We start from the raw sequence: 25,781 nt of genomic DNA, 5'->3' as shown, positions 1-25,781 counted from the left end.
TCAATTGGATTCAGGTCTGGGGAACGGGCAGGCCAGTCCATAGCATCAATGCCTTCCTCTTGCAGGAACTGCTGACACACTCCAGCCACATGAGGTCTAGCATTGTCTTGCATTAGGAGGAACCCAGGGCCAACCGCACCAGCATATGGTCTCACAAGGGGTCTGAGGATCTCATCTCGGTACCTAATGGCAGTCAGGCTACCTCTGGCGAGCACATGGAGGGCTGTGCGGCCCCCCCAAAGAAATGCCACCCCACACCATGACTGACCCACCGCCAAACCGGTCATGCTGGAGGATGTTGCAGGCAGCAGAACGTTCTCCACGGCGTCTCCAGACTCGGTCACGTGCTCAGTGTGAACCTGCTTTCATCTGTGAAGAGCACAGGGCGCCAGTGGCGAATTTGCCAATTTTGGTGTTCTCTGGCAAATGCCAAACGTCCTGCACGGTGTTGGGCTGTAAGCACAACCCACACCTGTGGACGTCGGGCCCTCATACCACCCTCATGGAGTCTGTTTCTGACCGTTTGAGCAGACACATGCACATTTGTGGCCTGCTGGAGGTCATTTTGCAGGGCTCTGGCAGTGCTTCTCCTGCTCCTCCTTGCACAAAGGCGGAGGTAGCGGTCGTGCTGCTGGGTTGTTGCCCTCCTACGGCCTCCTCCACGTCTCCTGATGTACTGGCCTGTCTCCTGGTAGCGCCTCCATGCTCTGGACACTATGCTGACAGACACAGCAAACCTTCTTGCCACAGGTCGCATTGATGTGCCATCCTGGATGAGCTGCACTACCTGAGCCACTTGTGTGGGTTGTAGACTCCGTCTCATGCTACCACTAGAGTGAAAGCACCGCCAGCATTCAAAAGTGACCAAAACATCAGCCAGGAAGCATAGGAACTGAGAAGTGGTCTGTGGCCCCACCTGCAGAACCACTCCATTATTGGGGGTGTCTTGCTAATTGCCTATAATTTCCACCTGTTGTCTATTCCATTTCCACAACAGCATGTGAAATGTATTGTCAATCAGTGTTGCTTCCTAAGTGGACAGTTTGATTTCACAGAAGTGTGATTGACTTGGAGTTACATTGTGTTGTTTAAGTGTTCCCTTTATTTTTTTGAGCAGTGTATATCCGTTTGGGCTTCTTGCGGTCAATTTGAAGTCTGTTTCTGCTCCCTGACCATCCCCCCAAGAAAACAATCTAGTTGATGATCCCTGCCTTAGTTGTTAGAGGATTTCTTGGTCAGGTCATGTGATCAGGAAAGAAAAGTAGATTTAAAAAAAACAACAAAAAAAAACACATTTAACAGATGGTTGATGAAATGAGGCAAGCTCACTAACCTTTCCTCTATCCACTCATTAGTGACCTCCACAGGGCTGGCCTGTGCCAGGTCGGTGACGTCAGAGATTATGGGGCCATTGTTAAGAGACGGCTCTGCCGTGAAGAGACCGGTACTGGTGAATGGTGCGCCCGAGGCCTGGGAAGATGACACACATTCACATACATAGTACAGCTGTACTGACATCCTAACAAGATCAGTTGAATTTTTTTTAAATACTTTTTTGTACCCCTTTTTCTCCCCAATTGTGTGATATCGAAATTGGTCATTAGTCTTGTCCCATCGCTGCAACTCCCCTACGGACTCGTGAGAGACGAAGGTCGAGAGCCAATCGTCCTCCAAAACACGATCCTGCCAAGCCGCACTGCTTCTTGACACACTGCAGTATCTGGAAGCCAGCAGCACCAATGTGTCAGAGGAAACACCGTACAGCTGGCGACCGAAGTCAGTGTGCATACGCCCGGCCCACCACAAGGAGTCGCTAGATCGCGATGGGTCAAGGACATCCCGGCCGGACAAAACTTCCCCTAACCCGGACGATGGGCCAATTGTGAGCCGCCTCATGAGTCTCCCGGTCTCGGCCGGCTGCGTCACAGCCTGGGATCGAACCCGGGTCTGTAGTGACGCCATAGACCACTGTGCCACTCGGGAGGCCCACTAACAAGATCAGATGCGTAACACAAGCTCAATAACAATACACCTTTCTTAGCCGCGCTCCAGCGACCACACCTCTGAATGCACTAGCTTAAAAGACCAATAAACTTAAAGTGACTTACAGTAAGTCCTCATGTCTGAGATATGAATTAGCCATCTGTGATTGATGAAGTCTTTTCTGGAGATTGTCACAATTTTGTGTACTTACGTCACTAGCCTACATCAAAACATGCCTTACAAATCAAGTTGTCCATATCATAACTCAATTGTAAAGTACAGCTGTAAGCAATAGCATCAACTGTGAATTCACTCAGCCCGAGTTCCACTTCTACCACAGGGAGGTGCCAAGCTCGGCTAGGTTCCCGGTGATGCTGAACTCACGGCGATAGCAGGCGAGCCCTGCAGCGAGGCCTGAAGATGTTCCAGAGAGTACTGCCTGCTGAACTTGGGCAAGGAGTGGGCGGAGCTGCTGTCATTCAGCATCAGGGGACTTTAGTAGTTCCATAGAGAGGAGACACAAAACAAGAGTCAAACACTCACAACCCTTTACTGGTTCACTATTTGACTGAATGTGCGGTAGCTAAGTTAAATGACTTGCATCTTTCTCTTCATCCCCAGGACTCTGTTGGACTGCACTAGGGTCACTAGGAACTGGATCAGCTGTGGGAGACAGACACAGTTAGCAGTAGAGCTGGGTGATATTGGCAAATTTCACGATAAATTGACTGAATTATCACGATAACAATAAATAGAACTATAGATTTCTAACATGCCACTTTTGTATATTGCCATACCCTTAGAACGTCTACTAATACTTTGAATGCTTTAACTAGCAATTGAACCGTTAGCAATTGCCTATATTATCAGACTTATTTCATTTAAAAATTCAAATTTCTCTCGTATACATTTCTCTAGCTACTTATCATGATTATGGATATCAGTTAAACGTCCTCGATAAATGGTTGGTTCAGTCTGTGGCAACGTTCGGTTTATCGTCCCAGCTCTAGTTAGGAGATGATTGGTTGATTTATTAGACAATTTAAATTCTACATATACACCCAGACACCAATGCAATGACAGTACAGGGTTTATTCTGGATCAAAAAGGGGCTTAGGTGGTGGGTGCGGCGATGGGCGCGGCGATGGGCAGTTTGCCGGCGGAATGTTTTGGGCTCCCCCATCCTGGCAGTGTAGAGAATTTTTGGGCATTTCTTAAGCCAACTTTCTGCAATTCTACACATTTCTCCATGGGGCTGAGAGACATTTTTGGAGTTTTAAAGCTAATTTTCTGCAACTCCATGCATTTTGGCATGGCTAATGCTGTGAATTTTTTGTTGCTCAAACACAATATCAAATTCATTGTTTAAAAAAATTCAAAATTCTCCTTGACTGTCTAGATTATATTATCAAAGAATACAGTACAAGTCAAAAGTTTGGACATACCTACTCATTCAAGGGTTTTTCTTTATTTAGACTATTTTCCACATTGTAGAATAATAGTGAAGACAACAAACCTATGAAATAACACATATGGAATCATGTAGTAAGCAAAAAAAAGTGTTAAACAAATCAAAATATATTTTATATAATTTGAGATTCTTCAAAGTAGCCACCCTTTGCCTTGATGACATTTTTGCACACTCTTGGCATTCTCTCAACCAGCTTCATGAGGTAGTCACCTGGAATGCATTTCAATTAACAGGTGTGCCTTGTTAAAAGTTCATTTGTGGAATTTCTTTCCTTCTTAATGCATTTCAGCCAATCAGTTGTGATGTGACAAGGTAGGGTTGGTATACAGAAGACAGCCCTATTTGGTAAAAGACCAAGAAATTGGTTATATTTTAACATCTGCGTAGCCAGGAGCTAAAATAAAACTTGGTTCTATTTGTGACGCTTGACGCGCTGCATGTCCTGCCTCTCCCATCTCCTCATTGGTTTTTAGGAGCATATACCCACGTGGGTGAATGAAAGATGAACTGAGGTCCACACCCCAGTTGGTGGTGGTAACGCACCTTAAAGTTGGTTGCAAACCACCATATAAAGTCAAAAGAAGAAGAAGCCTGAAGGAGGAGAGATAATTAGAAATGAACTCGGTTTACCGTTTTATCTGTGGATTAATTGTCAGATTAGAGGACCTTGTGAATCAGGTCAAACAACAACCCAATGATTATATCCCAGGACAAATTAGCTACAGTAGCAACAGCAAGCTAGCTGGCTAAATTGCAATACATGTTTAATGCTTTTCGACCTGTCCCCAAATGAATACAGTTGGTTCAGAGTTCGTTTTGATATTTCAATCTGTGTGCCCTGATTGCATCTGGTGTGGGTGGACAATACCAACATGCACGTGCAAGCAGTGTGGTCAGCATGTTAGAGTTACCAGCCTCAGAAATTGCAGCCCAAATAAAAGCAGACACATCTCAACATCAATTGTTCAGAAGAGACTGCGTGAATCAGGCCTTCATGGTCGAATTGCTGCAAAGAAACCACTACTAAAGAACACCAATATGAAGAAGAGACTTGCTTGGGCCAAGAAACACGAGCAATGAACATTAGACCGGTGGAAATCTGTCCTTTGGTCTGATGAGTCCAAATTTGAGATTTTGGGTCCTAACCACCTATCTTTGTGAGACGCAGAGTAGGTGAACAGATGATCTCCGCATGTATGGTTCCCACCCTGAAGCATGGAGGAGGAGGTGGTGTGATGGTGCTTTGATGGTGACACGGTCTGTGATTTATTTAGAATTCAAGGCACACTTAACTAGCACGGCTACCACTGCATTCTGCAGCGATACGCCATCCCATCTTGTTTGTGCTTAGTGAGACGATCATTTGTTTTTCAACATGACAATGACCCAACACACCTCCAGGCTGTGTAAGGACTATTGACCAAGGAGAGTGATGGAGTGCTGCATCAGATGATCTGGCCTCCACAATCACCCGACCTCAAACCAACTGAGATGGTTTGGACCGCAGATTAAAAGGAAAAGCAGCCAACAACTGCTCAGTATAAAAAAATGTATAGAATAAAAAGGAAAGTTTTACATCTTCCTAAGTCTGAGGGTGGTTTTAACCTTCCAGATTTGGAATTGTATAAACTCGATACCCAAGGCTTTTACTTGTGACATATAGTTAAACGCACTAAAAAGGAACAATGGGTACCTATAGAGGATGTGGATGCTCATCCTCAAAATATTTTTACATGTCTATTTTCAAAGGATAAAGCTAAGAACATTAACAACTTCATAGTTACGAACACAGTAACATCTTGGAAGAAAATGAAACGTATTCTACAAGAACCAATGTAACTTCCTAAAAACACAACCCTATGGAACATTCCTTGGATAGCTTTTCACAATTCACTGATAAATTGGACCACATGGAAAACTAAAGGCATTGCAATTGTAAATTACATGGTAACAGGAAATACATTCATTTCCATGACAGAATTAAAAGGTCATTTTGGACTGACCAATGTAGATAGTAACAAATATATGCAACATAAAAGTTCCATATCACAAAATTTGGATTAGAAATGTTTTCGACATCAGAGCAACCTTGAGGGAATCTTATTTGAGTCAGAAAAGGATGTTAATTTGATAGGGAAGACATACAAAACCTTGCAGAGAACATATCCAACTGACAATCTCTTAGAAAAAAATATAAACTACTGGAACCAAGACTTCGGGAGAACTGATGTTGGCAAAGATGGAGGGAAAGTTGGAGCATAACTAACAAAATTACATTTAACGACAATGTACGCTTAATCCAGTATAAACTAATGTTTATTATACAAGAGACAAAATGCACAAATTCTACAGCACAACGTCAGAGTCATGTCTTAAGTGTAAAACTATGAATGACTCAATAATCCATACTCTCTGGGAACGCTATAATGTCCGGAAGTTGTGGGCGGAGCTAGAAAGTTGACTGTCAGAAGTATTACAATGTAAACTTCCTTTCAATCTGTCTGTCTGCATATTTCAAGACATGACATATAGGGATGTCGTGAGATACTCGATTCTCTTGTCGTCACTCATCCTGAAAAAACGTACACTAAAAACTTGGAAATCAATCCGGCATCATTGACACAATGGAAAAATCGAATGATTTATTATTTAAAATATTGAAAGTGCGTGGGCTACGGAGAGAAACAAAATGGTGCAGTTTCAGTCCATGTTGCGGAGAGTGATGCTGGCGCTGGAGACGGGGTGCTAGTGGGTCTGTGAGGTGCGATGTAGTTGATGTTTCTACAATGTTTTCATTGGTATATGTATGTTTATAAAATATAAAAATAAATAAAAAAGGAAATAAACATTTAGGCGGCCCGAGGATTTCAATGGCAGAAAAATCCCTGCAGTACACACATTCAGAATCATTGACGATGACAAACAAATCTAGGACACAATCCAAGTGTTATAATATATATATTATACAGTGCATCCGGGAAAGTATTCAGACCCTTGACTTTTTCCACATTTTGTTACATTACAGCCTTATTGTAAAATTGATTTAAAAAAATTATAATCAAGCCATAAACAAATCCCCATAAGGACAAAGTGAAAACAGGTTTAGAAATTTCTGCTAATTGATTCAATATAAAAAAACTGAAATACCTTATTTACATAAATATTCAGACCCTTTGCTATGAGCCTCGAAATTGAGCTCAGGTGCATCCTGTTTCCATTGATCATCCTTGAGATGTTTCTACAACTTGATTGGAGTCCACCTGTGGTAAATTCTATTGATTGGACATGATTTAGAAAGGTGCACACCTGCCTATATAAGGTCCCACAGTTGACAGTGCATGTCAGAGCAAAAACCAAGCCATGAGGTCGAAGAGATTGTAGGTAGAGCTCCGAGACAGGATTGTGTCAAGGCACGGATCTGGGGAAGGGTACCAAAAAATATCTGCAGCATTGAAGGTCCCCATCATTGTCAAATGGAAGACGTTTGTAACCACCAAGACTCTCCCTAGAGCTGGCTACCTGGCCAAACTGAGCAATCGGGGGAGAAGGGCCTTGATCAGGGAGGTAACCAAGAACCGATGGTCACTCTGACAGAGCACCAGAGTTCCTCTGTGGAGATGGGAGAACCTTCCAGAAGAACAACCATCTCTGCAGCACTCCACCAATCAGGCCTTTATGGTACCATGGCCAGACGGAAGCCACTCCTCAGTAAAAGGCACATGACAGCCCACTTGGAGTTTGCCGAAAGGCACCTAAAGACTGAGACCATGGTCTGATGAATCTGGTCTGATGAAACCAAGATTGAACTCCTTGGTCTGAATGCCCAGAGTCTGGAGGAAACCTGGCACCATCCCTACAGTGAAGCATGCTGGTGGCAGCATCATGCTGTGGGGATGTTTTTCAGCTGCAGGACTGGGAGACTTGTCAGGATCTAGGTAAAGATGAACGGAGCAAAGTACAAAGAGATCCTTGATGAAAACCTGTTCCAGAGCGCTCAGGACCTCAGACTGAGGCGAAGGTTCACCTTCCAACAGGACAATGACCTGCACACAGCCAAGACAATGCAGGAGTGGCTTCGGCACAAGTCTATGAATGTCCTTGAGTGGCCCAGCCAGAGTCCGGATTTGAACATCTCTGGAGAGACCTGAAAATAGCTGTGCAGCGACACTCCCCATCCAACCTGACAGAGCTTGTGAGGATCTGCAGAGAAGAGGAGAAATTCCACAAATACAGGTGTGCCAAGCTTGTAGCATAATACCCAAGACGACTCGCATACATGTTACGTATGGGTGGAATCAAACCCACTACCCTAGCGTTACAAGCACCATGCTTTACCAACTGAGCTACAAAGGACCACGTGTTATCACATGAATTACTATGTTACCATAGCATAGAAGAGCCAAGCCCATGTTCTGCGTGGTCAGAGCAGTGGCAGGTACCGTGACTGTCTTTTACCTTGTTGACGACTTTCTGTTGCTGGGCGTGTTTCTGTCTGAGGCTGGCCACCTCCCTCCACAGAGCTTCATTCTCACTGGAAAGACAAAGGGGATACTCGTTTACATATCAGTTAATCATTATTTTAAATTGAATGCCACAAATGGCAAATGTATTTCACATTTTAGTCATTTAGCAGACACTCTTATCCAGAGCGACTTGCAGTAGTGAGTGCATACACTTTCATACTTTTTTCGTTCTAGTCCAGCATGGGAATCGAACCCACAAGCGCCATGCTCTACCAACTGAGCCACAAAGGACCGCATATACAACTGATGCCCAATTAGGCCAACTAATCATTTGCCTTCCATTCCCAAACCCATGGCATCCTCTCTGGGTAATGTCATGGACGCTTGCTACAATGACATCAGTCCTTGACATTGTGATGTTTCTTCATACATCATTTGAATAGCCTAATAACCAGCTGCAACGCATGTTTTCAAATAAATCAAAGAATGACTAACCAATCTCAGAACAGCACGTCATCCCTAACTGACCTAAAACTCCACAGTACATGTAGCCAAGATGGGGGAAGGGCAAAGGGCAGGAGGGCAAGGGCTTAGACCCTAATCTTTAAGAGCCCCCCATACTGTGGCATGCCTAACGAGGCACAGCAGATTTTTTACTGTACTGGTAAAGATTTGAGGAATAGTTGAGGCAGTTTATTTTGTTAAGTTAATGGCTATTGAAAGATCTTAGCGCGCTGTGTTTATTCAGCTTTTTTAGTGCAGTCTATAAAGACCATGCCCCTCCACCTGGCTCTTAAAGCCTGGCTCCCCAGACTATGGTTAAGCTGCTTTGTGGGTGTGCTCATGGGCCTGATTCATCCATTGTCCATACACATGGCTCACATTAAATGACTTGCCCTGGACTCAGACAAAACCTAGCCTGGACCCAGATATGTTTGTGCTGTCCTGTAATCTCTTATGGTCTCTGTCCCACGTGAGTTGGCAAGACAGAGCAAACAATTATGGAACCAGGCTAGACAACACCTTGATGAATTATGTCAGATTGATTCTTCTGGCTCCATGACAAGATGAAGATTTCAGAATTACCTTCAGTTTCCAAGTACATAGAAATGTACCTGGAATGACCTGGTGCTGCCACAATAATCAGAATAGAAATGTATATATTTCAGTGTTTGATTAGCATTTTAGTCTTATGTCTTGACTGAGTTGGCTCTAAAAAAGTGCAAATTAAACTATAGATATAGTATCTTAATTTGATTACTCAGCCGCAGGAAATTCAAATGAGCCTTGTGATTTACATAACTTCACTGAAAACCCGCAGTTCTCCCTCGATCAAATGTTAAAGCACCGGACAAAATACATGTCCTACAACTGTAGATCCTACTACACTCAAAAATGTATCTACACTGCTGCCATACATGAACAACTGTCGTTTTATATAGATTAAAGGGTAGGTAGCATAAACGTAAACACATTCAACATGTGGATTTGCATTAGAATAAGCATCAAAAGTACTGGTTTAAATAACTTACAAGCAAATGCATTGAATTTATTGTTAAAATTCAGCTTGCAAGGTTGCTAGCCAACTTGCCTGCTAATGTTAGCCCTACTAGCCTGCTAACGTTACGTTAGTACTGCTTGAGTCCACCAGTTGCTATCAACACCTAGGTTATATCTACATTAAAGTAAACCAAAGTTTAGGAAATACATAACACCAGCTAATCAGTTATCAAATAATGTTACTGGCATAAGCAGTTCTCTAAGCCAATCCGCTCGCTTCAATCAACAAGTTTTTTGCATTAATTTGCATGGTTTCTTCTTAGTGAATGTACACTACCGTTCAAAAGTTTGGGGTCACTTAGAAATGTCCTTGTTTTTGAAAGAAAAGCTATTTTTTTGTCCATTAAAATAACATCAAATTTATCAGAAATACAGTGCAGACATTGTTAATGTTGTAAATGACTATTGTAGCTGGAAATGGCAGATTTTTGATGGAGTATCTACATAGGCGTGCAGAGGCACATTATCAGCAACCATCACTCCTGTGTTCCAATGGCACGTTGTGTTAGCTAATCCAAGTTTACCATTTTAAGGCCAGCATCCTGGAGTCGCCTCTTAACTGTTGATGTTGAGACTGGTGTTTTGAGGGTACTATTTAATGAAGTTGCCAGTTGCGGACTTGTGAGGCGTCCGTTTCTCAAACTAGACACTAATGTACTTGCCCTCTTGCTCAGTTGTGCACCAGGGCCTCCCACTCTTTCTATTCTGGTTAGAGGCAGTTTGCGCTGTTCTGTGAAGGGAGTAGTACACAGCGTTGTACGAGATCTTCAGTTTCTTGGCAATTTCTTGCCTTCATTTCTCAGAACAAGAATAGACTGACAAGTTTCAGAAGAAAGGTCTTTGTTTCTGTCCATTTTAAGCCTGTAATCGAACCAACAAATGCTGATGCTGCAGATACTCAACTAGTCTAAAGAAAGCCAGTTTTATTACTTCTTTAATCAGGACAACAGTTTTCAGCTGTGCTAACATAATTGCAATACGGTTTTCTAATGATCAATTAGCCTTTTAAAATGGTAAACTTGGATTAGCTAACACAACGTGCCATTGGAACACAGGAGTGATGGTTGCTGATAATGTGCCTCTGTATGCCTATGTAGATATTCCATAAAAAATCTGCCGTTTCCAACTAAAATAGTCATTTACAACATTAACAATGTCTACACTGTATTTCTGATCAATTTGATGTTATTTTAATGGACAAAAAAATTGCTTTCCTTTCAAAAACATGGACATTTCTAAGTGACCCCAAACTTTTGAACGGTAGAGCTGGTGAGCTACTATGTACACTAATACTTGGTTTGGAATGCAATTACACGCTAACATGGCTAGTAGCTAATGTTAGCCAGCTGGAACTAGCTAGGTAGCACCGGTTCGCCATATGACGTTGAGAAATAGTGCATTGTGGGTAGTTCCGAAGATATCCGGTAATAAGTTAATAAATATGTAAAAACACTAAAACTTAACTATGTTTGTAGTTATAGGTAACCAGATCGTGACGACAACTAAGTTGCTAAGTCTTTGACCACACTGTTACTTTGGTGAGTGAAAGCATGCTTCCTACCCTTTAATAAACACAAGATAGATATATTGGTCTCCACTACGACACACAAGTGTATCCCGTAGGCATCACCTAAACCATAGCCTAATGTAACCTATCAAAATATTTTCCTTTTAGAAATGTATTATTTTTGTATTCATTCATAATCAAATCCTTCTGCTGCATGATTTGCGACGAAACTGGTCAAATTAAGAAAAGAACTGGTCAAATTAAGATCTCACACCTGTATTCTAGACCTGAAAAATCTAAATCAATCAACATGTAGGCCTGGCTTTCGAGGACAAAATGAAACATTCATTTGCTGATTATCATAGCTTCAGCCTTACAACCTGGCATTGTTATGGAGTAATGCATGTTAACCTTAAGAACTTCCAGTACACAGATGTGGTTTTAAAACAGAGACTGAACGAGGTTTGAAGGAGGTGTGTACTGGGGGTGTCATCTGAGTGCTACAGGGCCTTCAAACTTCCGACATGGAAAAGAGAGGTGCTCCATCTGTGTTTATAGACTATCAGTGGTCCTTGCTGCCTTGTAAACTCACCCTGCCCTGTATCAGGTTGTGCCAGAAAAGCCCACTGTCTGTGCTGACCTCCCTGTGGGGCAGATGAACAGGGTTTATAGAGGCAGGTGTGGATGCCTCCAAGTGGATAGGGTCATCACTGCCCCCCCCCCCCCCCCCCCCCCCGGAAACACCACTCTGACCAATAGTTAGAGGGATTATTTAACATGTGAAAGTCATCCGATAATCAGAAACATAACTATAACTTTTCAGACTGTCAGATTTGTCTGAGTGTCAGAGGGGAGGTGCGCAGGTGTGAAAATAACAAGGAATATGGTAAGAGAGAAGAATCCATTTCTATAAGTAAGAGAGATTCTTGTCTCGTTTTATTGAGAGCCACCCACCTCGGGTGATGGACATTCATCGTTTGAGTGATACATCTTTATCTGAAGGTATGAATTGAACAGGCAAGTTGGATAAAATAGATTGGATAAATAATCCCATCTTCTTGCACTCTCCTATTCTAAGAGGACATGGTGAGAGACATGGAGAGAGACTGTCATGCTGTGCCGATGGACAAGATGAATAAGGTCATAATGAAAACTGCCCTGCGTATTGCATCATGGTACCATGAAGAAAAAGTCTGGTTTGTAAACATATGTTTGGGACAGGAGAGAAAGCCCTCAGTGGCAATGAAGAGTCCAAGGGTCCAGCTGGAGAATCCAAGTGTGTCTGTGTGTGTGTGGAGGAAGGATTGTATCAATTATGTGGGGCCTGACATGCACCCTGACGACCTAAAGGCAGCTGGTGAGCAGCCTAGCCACATCATCCCAGCTGCATGACAGGAGCCACTCGGTTTTAGAATGGTGACTAAGCATCCTGAAACATGAAACACCATTATATTGTCCCAGAGTGAGGCGCACTGACACAACCCAATGGGTTATTCTATAACTGTTACAAACTGGGAACTTAACTTTGCACCACATTTCATCAACACATCTATAATGAGTAGACACACTAACTAACCAGACTGGGGAACAATGACAACTCAATGAGTTATCCCCACATCATTACTGCTACAAACATGGAACTCAGTCTGAACCACAATTGATCTAGTCTGGTCCCAGATTGGTTTGTGCATTTGCCTACTCCATTGTCAAGTCAAACATGGCAATTCCATAATGAGTTAGCAAGAGGCTAGAGCAGAAACAGACTGACACCCAGGCTACAACTTATCAAGTCATCCAGAAAAGGTACACATAGAAGTAACCCTGAACCTATCCTAACCACAGCCAGATAAAAACTAGAAACAGAAGGTCCAACTCTCCACAGCTGCAGTTCTACCACCATTAAAAACTCGACTTTATATCACTAGATGTGCGCCCTTAATCTGGGTTTTACTAAATAGCGTGAAAGTGTTCATTTAGGACAGCTCTGTGGATTCAAACAGCACACTGACTCCTGCATGTATATTTCAGCCTCTGACAGGCCTCTAGGAATTCTGTTTCTAGCAGCCTAATCACTAGCTTAAAATAAACTGGTTGACACCGCCTTAATGCAGCATGCTAGGCTACGGCAGCCCTATGGGGACACAATATACATGCTCGCTAATTTAGCAAAACAGCAGCAAAGCGTGAGCGAATCTTATTGTGTGGAACAGAGGCTAAGCTGGGGTAGGAACGTTTTTGGCTTGTTCAAGGGGCAGTCAATTCTGAAAATGTTCTACAATTTTGCATCTACAGTGCCTTCGAAAAGTATTCAGACCCCTTGACTTTTTCCACATTGTTACGTCACAGCCTTATTCTAAAATTGATAAAATGAAAATCCTCATGAATCTACACACAATACCCCATAATGACAAAGTGAAAAAGAGGTTCAGAATTTTTTTCAAACGTATAAAAAATAAAAAACAAATACCTTATTTACTTAAGTATTCAGAAACTTTGTTAACAGTTAACTTACAGTGCAATCGGAAAGTATTCTGAATACCTTTTCCACATTTAGTTATGTTACAGGCTTGTTCTAAAATGTATTAAATAAATAAAAACGTCATCAATCTACACACAATACCCCATAATGACAAAGTGAAAAGTTTTTTTTAAATGTTTGCAAATGTATTAAAAAACAGAAATACCTTGACATAAGTATTCAGACCCTTTGCTGTGAGACTCTAAATTAAGCTCAGGTGCATCCTGCTTCCATTGATCATCCTTGAAATGTTTCTACAACTTGATAGGAGTCCACCTGTGGTAAATTCAATTGATTGGACATGATTTGGAAAGCCACACACCTGTCTATGTAAGGTCCCACAGTTGACAGTGCATGTCAGAGCAAAAACCAAGCCATGTGTCCGTAGAGCTCAGAGACTAGATTGTGTCGAGGCACAGATCTGGGGAAGGGTACTAAAAACGTTCTGCAGCATTGAAGGTCCCCAAGAACGCAGTGGCCTCCATCATTGTTGAATGGAAGAAGTTTGGAACCACCAAGACTCTTCCTAGAGCTGGCCGCCCGGCCAAACTGAGCAACCGGGGGAGAAGGGCGTTGGTCAGGGAGGTGACCAAGAACCCAAAGTTCCCTCTGACAGCGCTCCAGAGTTCCTCTGTGGAGATGGGAGAACCTTCCAGAAGGACAACCATCTCTGCAGCACTCCACCAATCAGGCCTTTATGGTACAGTGGCCAGACGGAAGCCACTCCTCAGTAAAAGGCACATGACAGCCCGCTTGGAGTTTGCCGAAAGGCACCTAAAGACTGAGACCACGAGAAACAAGATTCCCTGGTCTGATGAAACCAAGATTGAACTCTTTGATCTGAATGCCCAGAGTCTGGAGGAAACCTGGCACCATCCCTACGGTGAAGCATGCTGGTGGCAGCATCATGCTGTGGGGATGTTTTCAGCTGCAGGGACTAGTCAGGATCGAGGGAAAGATGACCGGAGAAAGGTACAGAGAGATCCTTGATGAAAACCTGCTCCAGAGCGCTCAGGACCTCAATCTGGCTCGAGGATTCACCTTCTAACAAGACAATGACACTAAGAACACACCCAACACAACGCAGGAGTGGCTTCAGGACAAGTGTCAATGTCCTTGATTGGCCCAGCCAGAGCCGGCCTTGAACCCGATCTCTGGAGGGACCTGAAAATAGCTGTGCAGCAACGCTCCCCATCCATCCTGACAGAGCTTGAGAGGATCTGCAGAGAAGAATGGGAGAAACTCCCCAAATAAAGGTGTGGCAAGCTTGTAGTGTCATACCCAAGATGACTCAAGGCTGTAATCGCTGCCAAAAGGTGCTTCAACAAAGTACTGAGTAAAGGGTCTGAGTACTTAAGTAAATGTGTTTTGTTTTTTTGAATAAATTGGCAAACAAAAAATCTAAAAACCTGTTTTGTTTTGTCATTATGGGGTATTGTTACAACCTTACTCAAATGTAACAAAATGTGGAAAAAGTCAAGGGGTCTGAATACTTTCCGAATGCACTGTATGTGGATTTGGGGGTTATACTTTGAACTATACTTGTCAGACCTTTTGTTGATTTTGTTCATTTCAATTTATTAGTTAAGCCGAGTCAACCGTCCAATACGCATGAGAATGAGTCACAATATGAATCAGAATGCGCCTCAACGTTTCACTTACTGCTTCATGGCGATGATTTGGGAGTCTATGGTCTCCTGCTTGCCCTTTATGTGCTGCACGTTGGTCAGGATTTTCGAGACATCGTCTGAGCTCATCTTAAGCTCATCATGTTTAACATTGGACACCTGAGGGGGAGGGAGAACATGACGAAATGGTTAACGCAAACTGTTAAAGCAAAGAAAACTGTTAAAGGGAGGCGGGAAAGAGATGAAAACAAGCCTTCAGTGTAGGCCTTGGCCCCGACTTGAACCCTGAGGGATAGATAATGGAAACACAATGAAAGTGTATGATTCTGTATTCAGTTTTTAGCCTGAACTGGTCAGTTGGCCCGAGGCAGACTATATCAAGGTGCAGATGGAAACAGCAGTAAATCATTGGACTGAGCAGAGCAGAAAGTGACTGCATTAAAGGGTCCGGCAATGTCAGATTACGAGCTCCCTGGCCTGCTTTCTCTAATCCACCCATCCCCAGATGGCAGGCTCCACAGAGACCACTAGATTAGCTCAATCTGTCCCAGGAGTGGAGGGGAGCAGAGAGAAAAATCAGGCCAAGCAGGCCATGCACTGGGAGCATATGCTGTCGGTCTGACATGCTGTCTGTCTGAGGAGCATCCCTATAGGTTTCTCTATGAGGAGTTTTACTGAGGCTTTCCATGTGTGTTTTCTAAAGGGAGTTGGCTACATAGTTCTGACTATAAATGTAACATCTTTGTAATTCTTTCTTAACTAATATTGTTTGGGCTATGTAAAGCCTATTTAAAAAGACTGTTCGGAGTCAAGTATGAAGAAGGGCATGATACATGAATCAGAAATATCATGATGATCATCTTTATCATTTTGCACTTACATTGGTAACTTTCCGTTTGATATTTTCCAGCAGATGCTCTTGTTGGCGGAGAAAGTAGGGATGCTGGAATTCAGTGTCGTCCTTCTCAGGCTTCACCAGGCCGCCCTGCTCAATGTGAACTACTTTGCGGAAGCCGTCTGTAGAAAGAAAAAAACATCACAGTTTTGACTAAGACGTACTATTCCATTTCTAGAGATACGTGGAATTTACATAGGCAATCATATCCTCCTAGCCTTTTCAGTCTTAATAAATAACAGGCAAATGGATTACATAACCAAAAGATACAAAAAAAGCTAAAGGATTTCAGTCAAAAAAGAAATATGTGGTTACATCTACCACAACTACTGAGAAATAGCCTCTAATAAAAATAATTCCTTGGTTGAGTCTATTTAAAGGCTCATTACAATATAAGCAAATAATTTGCAGAATGTACCGCACACCCAAAACCGATAAGTGAAGGTTCTGGGGATAAAATGCTAAACTGAAGAAACATAAAAAGTCAAAGCAAATCAAACGAAGCTACTATAAAGATTTCATTGCTATGCCTAACGTATTGAATACATGGATGACAACTCACACATATTGAGCTGGCGCACAAAGCTGGCCATGTTATTGTGTTTAAAATACTTGGGAAGCACCTCCTTGGAGAATCGGCACTGATCAAACACATGGAAGCTGTTGCCATTCTGTAAAGGAAGAACAATAACAGTTAAAGAAATAGTGGCACAACCCCAGTTTACCTTAGCTAGGCCCTATGTACGGAGAATGTACTACAAATCAGGTTAAGCTGCCTTGGGTGGCTTACAACAAAGCTAAACAACATTGGGTCTGATAAAGTCTAACTAAACTCTGTGACTATGGCGAGTCTCTGGCAATGTTTACAGGTTGAATCATTATGAAATACCACATTGGCAATGTAGACAAAAAGAACCCTCTGTAACCTATAAAGGCAGAGAATTCCAATACCTGTATTGACATCCTAATTAGTAGGTCAACATGTAGTTGATTTATTTGAACATAACCTGAATATTCTGGGGACATTCACACAATCTGGGAGGGCATCATGATGCAATGAGGGCTGAACTAGTGGAAAAGTGAAATGGTCCAGTGTAGAAGAATAGAAGAGTTCTGCCTGAATGTAAGTTTGTTATTTAGTTATCTATTCATTTTTGGGAAATGGATGCTGAGAGAAGTCAGCTGCTTGGATCAGAGGCCATGAACATATAGGAGGAGGCCTTTGGATAGACATGAGAGGCTGCGTCAACACACAGGGTTTTCTCCTACCCAGTAGGCTAGTTAGAGATAACATCCCTAAAAAGGGTTGCAAAGGGAGGTTATATTACTGGAAACATTCTAAGTTTACCGGTAAACTACCAGCATTTCGGTAGCTTTCAAGTTTTGGGGGGGAATTTTATTAAAATGGCCTTTTTGGATACTTCAGATTATCACAGGCGTCTAATTGTCCCTGGCCCTGTGTGGCCTTATCAAATGTAAAATATGCAATAACCAAATAACATGATTTTAAAACTGAATGACAAAGCTGTAAAATATGATCCTAAATATAAACAACCAACTTAGTGAATACCATTAGTGTTTAATATGAGGCGTTTAGCATGAAATATCCTTGTTTATATACATTTATTTTTTTACACACTTATTTGACTATGTCAAGATGTCTTTGTTGTTCATGTTTTGGCGCCAAAGTCAATCGTTGGAAGAGCGGTAGAGTTAATTGAAAATAATGTCATTGTTGATTAGATGCTTTTTCATTCATTATTATATTTTCTGTTGAACCGTATGGTCTATCCCAGCGTTTCCCAAACTAGGGTGAAGTGGGGTCGTCTGATTTGAAAATGGGATCGCGAGAGAAACTACGGGAAAAATATATAATAATTGAACCAGGGTGACATCAGTAACCTCCGGAAGCCGCTAGATGCAGTTATAATAAACAAAGCAGTTTCTGTTTTCCTCCTACAGACGTGGCTATGTCTTTTGAACGGTTTAAGCTACTAAATAATATGACCCCATCACAGAGGGTTGGAACCATGCAGTTTATTACCTAAATTAAATAATTTATGATGAACTTCACAGGGTGGTGAAAGTGCACTGTGTTCTTGACGCTCATTTCCAATGAATATGGAAGGTCTGATTCTGGTGGCATGATGATCTATGCTTTACTGCTGTTTGACAAATACAAATATTTGCATTAATAATCTCATAATGTAGACTAGACTACCCACAGAGTATGTGCAAACTGTTGGTTAGAGTGCATGTGCCAAGACCAGAGCAGGCACATTTTGCTACTTAACGCAACAGTTTGTGACAAAACTATAGGTGGAGTTGAAAATGTGATGGAAACACATTGAACTTTCCATTTTATTCCATACATGAAAATGTATGTAAAAAGGTACATTTTGTGTGCACTGTCATCACACACTGATTTTTATCTGCAACAAGTCAGTTTGGTGGAAACGCACCACTGGTGGGAAACTAAGCCTATTTTCTATTTGTTTTATTAATATGTTAGTATGACAGTGGAAATATGCATTCTCCCACCAGACATGCGTTTCCATCAAATTGAGTTGTTGCGGATAAAAGGCGGTGCGTGATGACCTAGTGCACATAAAAATACCTTACAGCGCATTCAGAAAATATTCCCAATATCTTTTCCACATTTAGTTACGTTACAGGCTTGTTCTAAAATGTATTTATTTAATAAAAAACGTCCTCAATCTACACACACACACACACACAATACCCCATAATGACAAAGCGAAAACAGGATTTCTGAAATGTTTGCGAATGTATTAAAAAACAGAAATACCTTGACATAAGTATTCAGACCCTTTGCTATGAGACTCGAAATTAAGCACAGGTGCATCCTGCTTCCATTGATCATCCTTGAGATGTTTCTATAACTTGATTGGAGTCCACCTGTGGTAAATTAAATTGATTGGAGATTAATTGGAAAGCCACACACCTGTCTATATAAGGTCCCACAGTTGACAGTGCATGACCGAGCAAAAACCAAGCAATGAGGTCGAAGGAATTGTCCATAGAGCGCCGAGACAGAATTGTGTCGAGGCACAGGTCAGGGGAAGGGTGCCAAAATATGTCTGCAGCATTGAAGGTCCACAAGAACACTGGCCTCCATCATTCTTAAATGGAAGAAGATTGGAACCACCAAGACTCTTCCTAGAACTGTCCGACCGGCCAAACTGAGCAATCGGAGGAGAAGGGCCTCGGTCAAGGTGACCAAGAACCCAATGGTCACTCTGACAGAGCTCCAGAGTTCCTCTGTGGAGATGGGAGAACCTTCCAGAAGGACAACCATCTCTGTAGCACTCTATTAATCAGGATTTTATGTTAGTGGCCAGAGGGAAGGCACTCCTCAGTAAAAGGCACATGACAGCCCACTTGGAGTTTGCCAAAAGGCACGTAAAGACTCTCAGACCATGAGAAACAAGATTCTCTGGTCTGATGAAACCAAGATTGAATTATTTGGCCTGAATGCCAAGCGTCACATCTGGAAGAAACCTGGCACCATCCCTACGGTGAAGCATGATGGTGCAGCATCATCATGCTATGGGGATGTTTTTCAGCGGCAGGACTCGGAGACTAGCCAGGATCGAGGGAAAGATTAACGGAGCAAAGTACAGAGATATCCTTGATGAATACCAGCTTCAGAGCACTCAGCAGGACCTCAGACTGGGACGAAGGTTCACCTTCCAACAGGACAATAACCCTAAGCACACATCCAAGACAACGCAGGAGTGACTTCGGGACATGTCTCTGAATGTCCTTGAGTGGCCCAGCAAGAGCTCGGACTTGAACCCAATTGAACATCTCCGGAGAGACCTGAAAATAGATGTGAAGCGACGCTCCCAAATCCAACCTGACAGAGCTTGAGAGGATCTGCAGAGAAGAATAGGAGAAACTCCCCAAATACAGGTGTGCCAAACTTGTTGAATCATACCCAAGAAGACTCCAGGCTGTAATCACTGCCAAAGGTGATTCAACAAAGTAGTGGGTAAAAGGGTCTGAATAGTTATGTAAATGTAATATCAGTTTATTTTGACTAAATTTGCCAACATTTCTAAACATATTTTTGCTTTGTCATTATGGGTTATTGTGTGTAGATTTAAATAAGGAAGAAGTGGAAGAAGTCAAGGTGTCTGAATACTTTTCCAATGCACTGTGTGTACAGAATAAAAATATAAACTTTAATGCGTTTCCAACACCTTTTAAAAATGGATGGTTTGCCCACAAAGAATGGTTACATTATATTGCAAATATGCCCACTTTAGTATTAGCACATGCACTCTAGCCAACAGCTGGCAGACACAGTGCATGTATAGTCTACATGATGAGATTATGTCAAACGGCAGCCAAGCCTAGATGATCATGTCACCAGAATACAACCCTCAATGTTTATTGGAAAGGGGCATCAAGCTCATCACCTTGCACTTTCACCATCCTGTGAAGTTCATCATTTAATCTGTAGCCTAATAAACTGCATGCTTTCCCGACGAGTCATAGTGGGAGGACCACACATGTCATTGCGTGACTCCAAGTTTACGTCGATATGATGGATATTATCAGCCCATAAGAGTTTTCACTGACATTTCTCACATAATACATTTTTCCGACAAAAAGATTCCACCTTCTCTAGCGTATTTTGTTTTGTCGCCAGTGGCAAAGTTTCCAACAGGCCTTCGTCAAAAAATAATATCTGACATGTACTTTACTAGCATAAAGGTTGGATGGAAACCTAGTTAATTATTCATTTTTTCTACATAGAAGATCATGCAAAATTATTGCCTGATAACGTCCTAATACATTTGATGCATTTCCGTCACTTCAAACCATAGCTACTTCCTTCAGATTGAAATACTGTCAAAAGTACTGTCAGACTGATTTGCAATTATGTCCAAGTCCCAATTAAAAAAGTAAATTGATTACATCGCTTTTATTTTACATTGTGGGGTAGCGAATAATAAAAACAATATATATATATATTGTTTTTATTATTCGCTATATATATATATATATATATATAGTTGCTAGCAATGTCTGGAAAAAGGCTGTCAAATTGCCACAGACAATACAACGGCGGCATGATACACATATTCATCATCCATTTCTCAAATTGGTTATAGAGCCACACCCCCCTTTCTCACAACCATGCCAGCTAGTTTCAATGGACGTGTGGGTTTTGCATGGCTGTTTCACACACACATAGACTGCTAGTTACTGTGTCCAGAGTTCCCCAAATTAGCTGGCTGGAGACAGGGCTTGCTAACATAGCTAGCCAGCTAACGATAATTGACACCCAGCAACAGCTGAAGCTTGGAATGATCAAAGCACCCGCCACGAAGCTCCCCCGGCAATTGCTGCCCAGACAAAAACGTGTCACCTTCACATTTTACCAAATTAATTTGGCAAGTTACCTAGCTAGCTGGTTAATAACATCTTTCTGACTCAGTCCAACCAACTCGTATAATCTGTTTAGCAAGCTGGCTAACTAGCTAGTTGGCTAACTGATGTGGTTTATCATATAGTTAGCTAGTTATAGTTAACGGTGTCTGTGTTAAATTATGTCACGCTAGTTAGCTAACATATTGAATGACATTTAGCTAGCAAATATCTAGAAAGTGAACCAAGTCGATATACAAAGTAAGATGTCCAGCAGCTAGGTAGTAGGTTAGTTAGCATTAGTAACGTTCGCTAACTCACTGGGCTCCAGCAGATTAGAGGATCGGTGTCAGGATCCTCAACAAGAGTCCAAAGTTTTGTGAGAAATGCAGGTACGTTATTCCCACTGACCACGACCCCAACAGACCCACCAACGTGAAACTCCATTATCAACGAAAATGACAAGAATTGCTTGAAAAGTTGATAAACTCCCAAAATAGCCAACAACAAGGGATGAGAACTCCAGAGAAAAGCTAATCCAAAACACAGCGCAATCTTTGCTGTAACAACTATGCAATTTATTTTGGAAATTATCCTTATCTTAACACAAACAAAAATATTTCGAAGACTTTTAGCTAATTGAGAAACTATTACAAGTGGAAGTATCCATCAAATCGACAAATCTAAACAACTGCGTAGAGAAAGGCCATTGCACAGGCGCATGGTGGTCGCCATTTTGTGACCTCATCAAGGAGGAAAACAATTATCCGCCAAAGACAACCAAAGTGTCATGAATTAAATGACAAAATAGTACTAATGTTGATTATATAATAATATAACACAAGATGAAATTAAATATATGAAATACACAAAAATGTACCTTTAAACTTTGACCTCCAATTTTTTCAGACCCTATACATTTGCAGCATATTTACGGTAATTCATTTGAGCTATAACATTATGTAATTATCTACTATGAAATAATTACAGACGCATGTTTTTAATCGCTTTCGAAAATTGCTGTTTTAAAACGCTCTCAACTTTCAACTTTGACCTCTTGCGGAATCCCACATGGTCGGCTGTTGATGTACAAGAAGCATGCCTACTGTAACTCTAGAATCACAGAAAAACACCACCATGAGTAAAGCTAAAGTAAAGAGTGCGAAGAAAAGAGTTGCTGAAGAGGACAATGACCAGGTAAGAAAAGTATTTCTGAAATGTATATTCGGTATTAAAAGGGTAACGTTTAAAGGGTAATGCATTGCTAACCAGCTAGCTAACGTTAGTTATGTAGGGAAATGTGGATGGGCATTCTCAAACCCCACAGGTTTTCTAACTACTTTTTTTTTGTCAATCACCCCCAGATGTATTAGATAATAAAATAAGTACAATGTTTTTGTATAAACAGTAACTAATGGTTTGTCTCACCTAGCAAACATGCTTGCTGCACAGTCAGTATAGTCCATGATGAGCTGACTGTCTTAATGCTATTTCCCTAGAGTTGGAAATTGTGTGTTAGCAGTGTAGTAATTGGAGCGTTTGTGTGTTAACTCTTTCTTCCATCACATTCATTTTTCCAATAGGGATTTTATGCCTGATATGTTAGGATATCAAATAAAATGTTTTGTCCGTGCAGACTAACAGTGAAATTCTTACTTAAGGGCTGTTCCCAACAATGCAGAGGGGGGGGAGAAACACAAGGAATAACGATAACTTGGTTATATACACGGGGTACCAATACCCCGTCGATGTGCAGCGGTACGAGGTAGTTGAGGTAGATATGTACATATAGGAAGGGATAAATTGACTAGGCGACAGGATAGATAATAAACAGTAACAGCAGCATATGTGATGAGTTAGTTAATGAATCGGTACCCGGACAATTTTACTATCTATTTATCAGTCTTATGGCTTGGGTAGAAGCTGTTCAGAGTCCAGTTTTTCCCAGACTTGTTGCATCAGTACCGCTTTCCATGCGTTAGCAGAGAGAACAGTCTGTGACTTGGGAGGCTGGAGTCTGAACATTTTTAGGGACTTCCTCTGACACTGCCTGGTATAGAGATCCTGGATGGCAGGGAGCTTGGCCCCAGTGATGTACTGGGCTGTACACACTACCCTTTGTAGCACCTTACGGTCGGATGCCAAGCCGTTGCCATACCAAGTCGTTGCCATGCCAAGCCGTTGCCATGCCAAGTCAAGATGCTCTCAATGATGCAACTGTATAACTTTTTTGAGGATCTGAGGGCCCACGCTAAAACTTTTCGGCCACCTGAGGGGGAAGAGGCGTTGTCGTACCTTCTTCTTGACTGTTGGTGTGTATGTGGACACAGAGAAACTTTAAGCTCTCAACCTGCTCCACTACAGCCCCGTGGATGGGGGTGTGCCCGGCCCTCCATTTCCTGTAGTCCATGATCAGTTCCTTTTGTCTTGTTGAGGGAGAGGTTGTTGTCCTTGTACCACACTGCCAGGTCACTGACCACCTCCCTGTAGGCTGTCTCGTCGTCGGTGATCAAGCCTACCACCGCTGTGTAGTCGGAAAACTTAATTATGGTGTTTGAATCCTGTGTGACCATGCAGTCGTGGGTAAACCGAGAGTACAGGAAGGGACTAGGCACGCACTACTGAGATGTTGTTGCTTACCCTCACCTCCCGGGGGTGGCCTATCAGGACGTCCAGGATCCATTTGCAGAGGGAGGTGTTTAATCCCAGGGTCCTTAGCTTAGTAATGAGCTTGGGTGGCACTATGGTGTTGAACGCTTAACTGTAGTCAATGAACAGCTTTCTCACATAGGTGTTTGTTTTGTCCAGATAGTAAAGGGCAGTGTGGATTGCAATAGAGATTGCGTCACCTGTCGCTCTGTTGCGGTAGTACGCGAATTGGAGTGGTTCCACAGGGACTATGGTGGTCTGCTTGAAACATGTAGTTATTACAGACTGGGCCAGGAAAAGGATGAAAATGTCTGTGAAGAAGGTTGCCAGTTGGTCAGCGCATGCTCTTGAGTAGGCAACCTGGTAATCTGTCTGGCCCTGCGGTCTTTTGAATGTTCACCTGTTTAAAAGGTCTTACTCACATCGGTTACGGAGAGTGTGATTACACAGTCATCCGGAACAGCTCTCATGCATGGTTCAGTGTTGCTAGTCTCAACGTGAGCATAAAAGGTATTTAGCTCGTCTGGTAGGCTCACGTCACTGGACAACTAGCGGCTGGGTTTCCCTTCGTAATCTGTGTTAATAGCCACATCCGACGAGCGTTAGACCCGGTGTAGTAGGATTTGATCTTGGTACTTTACTGATGGGTTGCTTGTTTGACGGTTCATTGGAGGGTGTGGCGCAAGGCCAAAAATTTACTTTTGGGTCCACTAGCCACTGGCAGGTAGATTAAAAAATATACCAGCCACACAGATTTCTTACCAGCCAAAATATTTGCTTCTTTAAAAAAAAATGTGATGAGTTGGCTTTGTAATGTTTCTTGAACAATAAATGTATTACTAGTAAAATGTAATGTGGTATATTGTTTTAGTCTTTTAACCAAAATATCACAGATGAGGCATGTTCACCACAGGAGGCTGCTTAGTGGAGAATGGCTCATAATATGGTCTGGAATGGAGCAAATGGACTTGCATCAAACAGCTGAACCATGTATTAGATACAATTCCACTTATTCCTGCACCAGTCAATACCACAAGCCCGTTCTCCCCAATTAAGGTGCCACCAACCTCCTGTGCTGTTCACCTACCACTTTTAATAGCACTACGACTGTGTAGCTTCTTCTCTTGGTGTAGCCAGCCTATTTTTCTCTTGTAAAATGTACTTTAAGACATTAGGAAATGTAGTTGGCTACATTATTTCTATAATAGACTTAAACATTAGAAATGATAGCGTTGCACTTATGTTGTCATCTGATGAAAATGAAGCTATTTTCTTCCGAATGTGTTGCGCTAATGTATCTTCTGTGAAGGAAAACTATAGTTGCACGTCCCTGATCACTATATTGAAGCAAAAAAAGACTGTTGTACTTTCAATATAAAACGCCACCCCTGTCGATACACAGCTGGACACATCTGCTCCCGCTTTCTCCAGTTGTGCTTTTTAAAAACAAACACTTGACTAGCTCAACTGTGCTGGTGTACTAAGTAGGTATATTCTTCATAACCCTTTAATGCGTACAATCACATATTTGTCATCATTGTTGAGTGGTCCATGCAGCATACGATCTCATGTGATTGGAACAGTACCAACACAACGTACAAAGCAACAAATGTGTTTAAACACCATTGTTGTCTGAACAGCATCTAAATGTTTTTTTGCACTGATGGAAAACAAAGGTCTTAAACTTTATTCCTCAATTTTACCTTT

General features: G+C 42.0%; 2 protein-coding genes across 6 annotated transcripts in view; one reads left to right on the top strand and one right to left on the bottom strand.

Moving 5' to 3' along the window:
* LOC106570424 (heat shock factor protein 1) overlaps nt 1-22,181 on the bottom strand; it is a 33,921-nt gene extending 11,740 nt beyond the window's left edge. For 2 of the 4 annotated variants that reach the window (XM_014142744.3, XM_045694874.2), the window contains exons 1-8: nt 21,747-22,181; nt 16,588-16,696; nt 16,011-16,147; nt 15,165-15,289; nt 7,910-7,985; nt 2,585-2,646; nt 2,368-2,476; nt 1,334-1,470 (exon numbers count right to left, since the gene is read on the bottom strand). In XM_014142744.3, the coding sequence (XP_013998219.3) occupies nt 1,334-1,470; nt 2,368-2,476; nt 2,585-2,646; nt 7,910-7,985; nt 15,165-15,289; nt 16,011-16,147; nt 16,588-16,696; nt 21,747-21,872 (881 nt within the window). In that variant the 5' untranslated portion in view covers nt 21,873-22,181. The remainder of the gene's footprint in view (nt 1-1,333; nt 1,471-2,367; nt 2,477-2,584; nt 2,647-7,909; nt 7,986-15,164; nt 15,290-16,010; nt 16,148-16,587; nt 16,697-21,746) is intronic. The other 2 variants (XM_014142743.3, XM_014142745.3) reach the window with 1 other exon arrangement.
* Nucleotides 22,182-22,464: 283 nt separating this feature from the next.
* bop1 (BOP1 ribosomal biogenesis factor) overlaps nt 22,465-25,781 on the top strand; it is a 121,244-nt gene continuing 117,927 nt past the window's right edge. For both annotated transcript variants that reach the window (XM_082961254.1, XM_014142741.3), the window contains exon 1: nt 22,465-22,622. In XM_082961254.1, the coding sequence (XP_082817380.1) occupies nt 22,524-22,622 (99 nt within the window). In that variant the 5' untranslated portion in view covers nt 22,465-22,523. The remainder of the gene's footprint in view (nt 22,623-25,781) is intronic.

Source organism: Salmo salar, chromosome 14 (assembly GCF_965601325.2).
Source record: "Salmo salar chromosome 14, fSalSal1, whole genome shotgun sequence".
Lineage (NCBI taxonomy): Eukaryota > Metazoa > Chordata > Actinopteri > Salmoniformes > Salmonidae > Salmo > Salmo salar.
The sequence above is the reverse complement of the archived record's forward strand: the minus strand, read 5'-3'. Positions and strand labels throughout refer to the sequence as shown.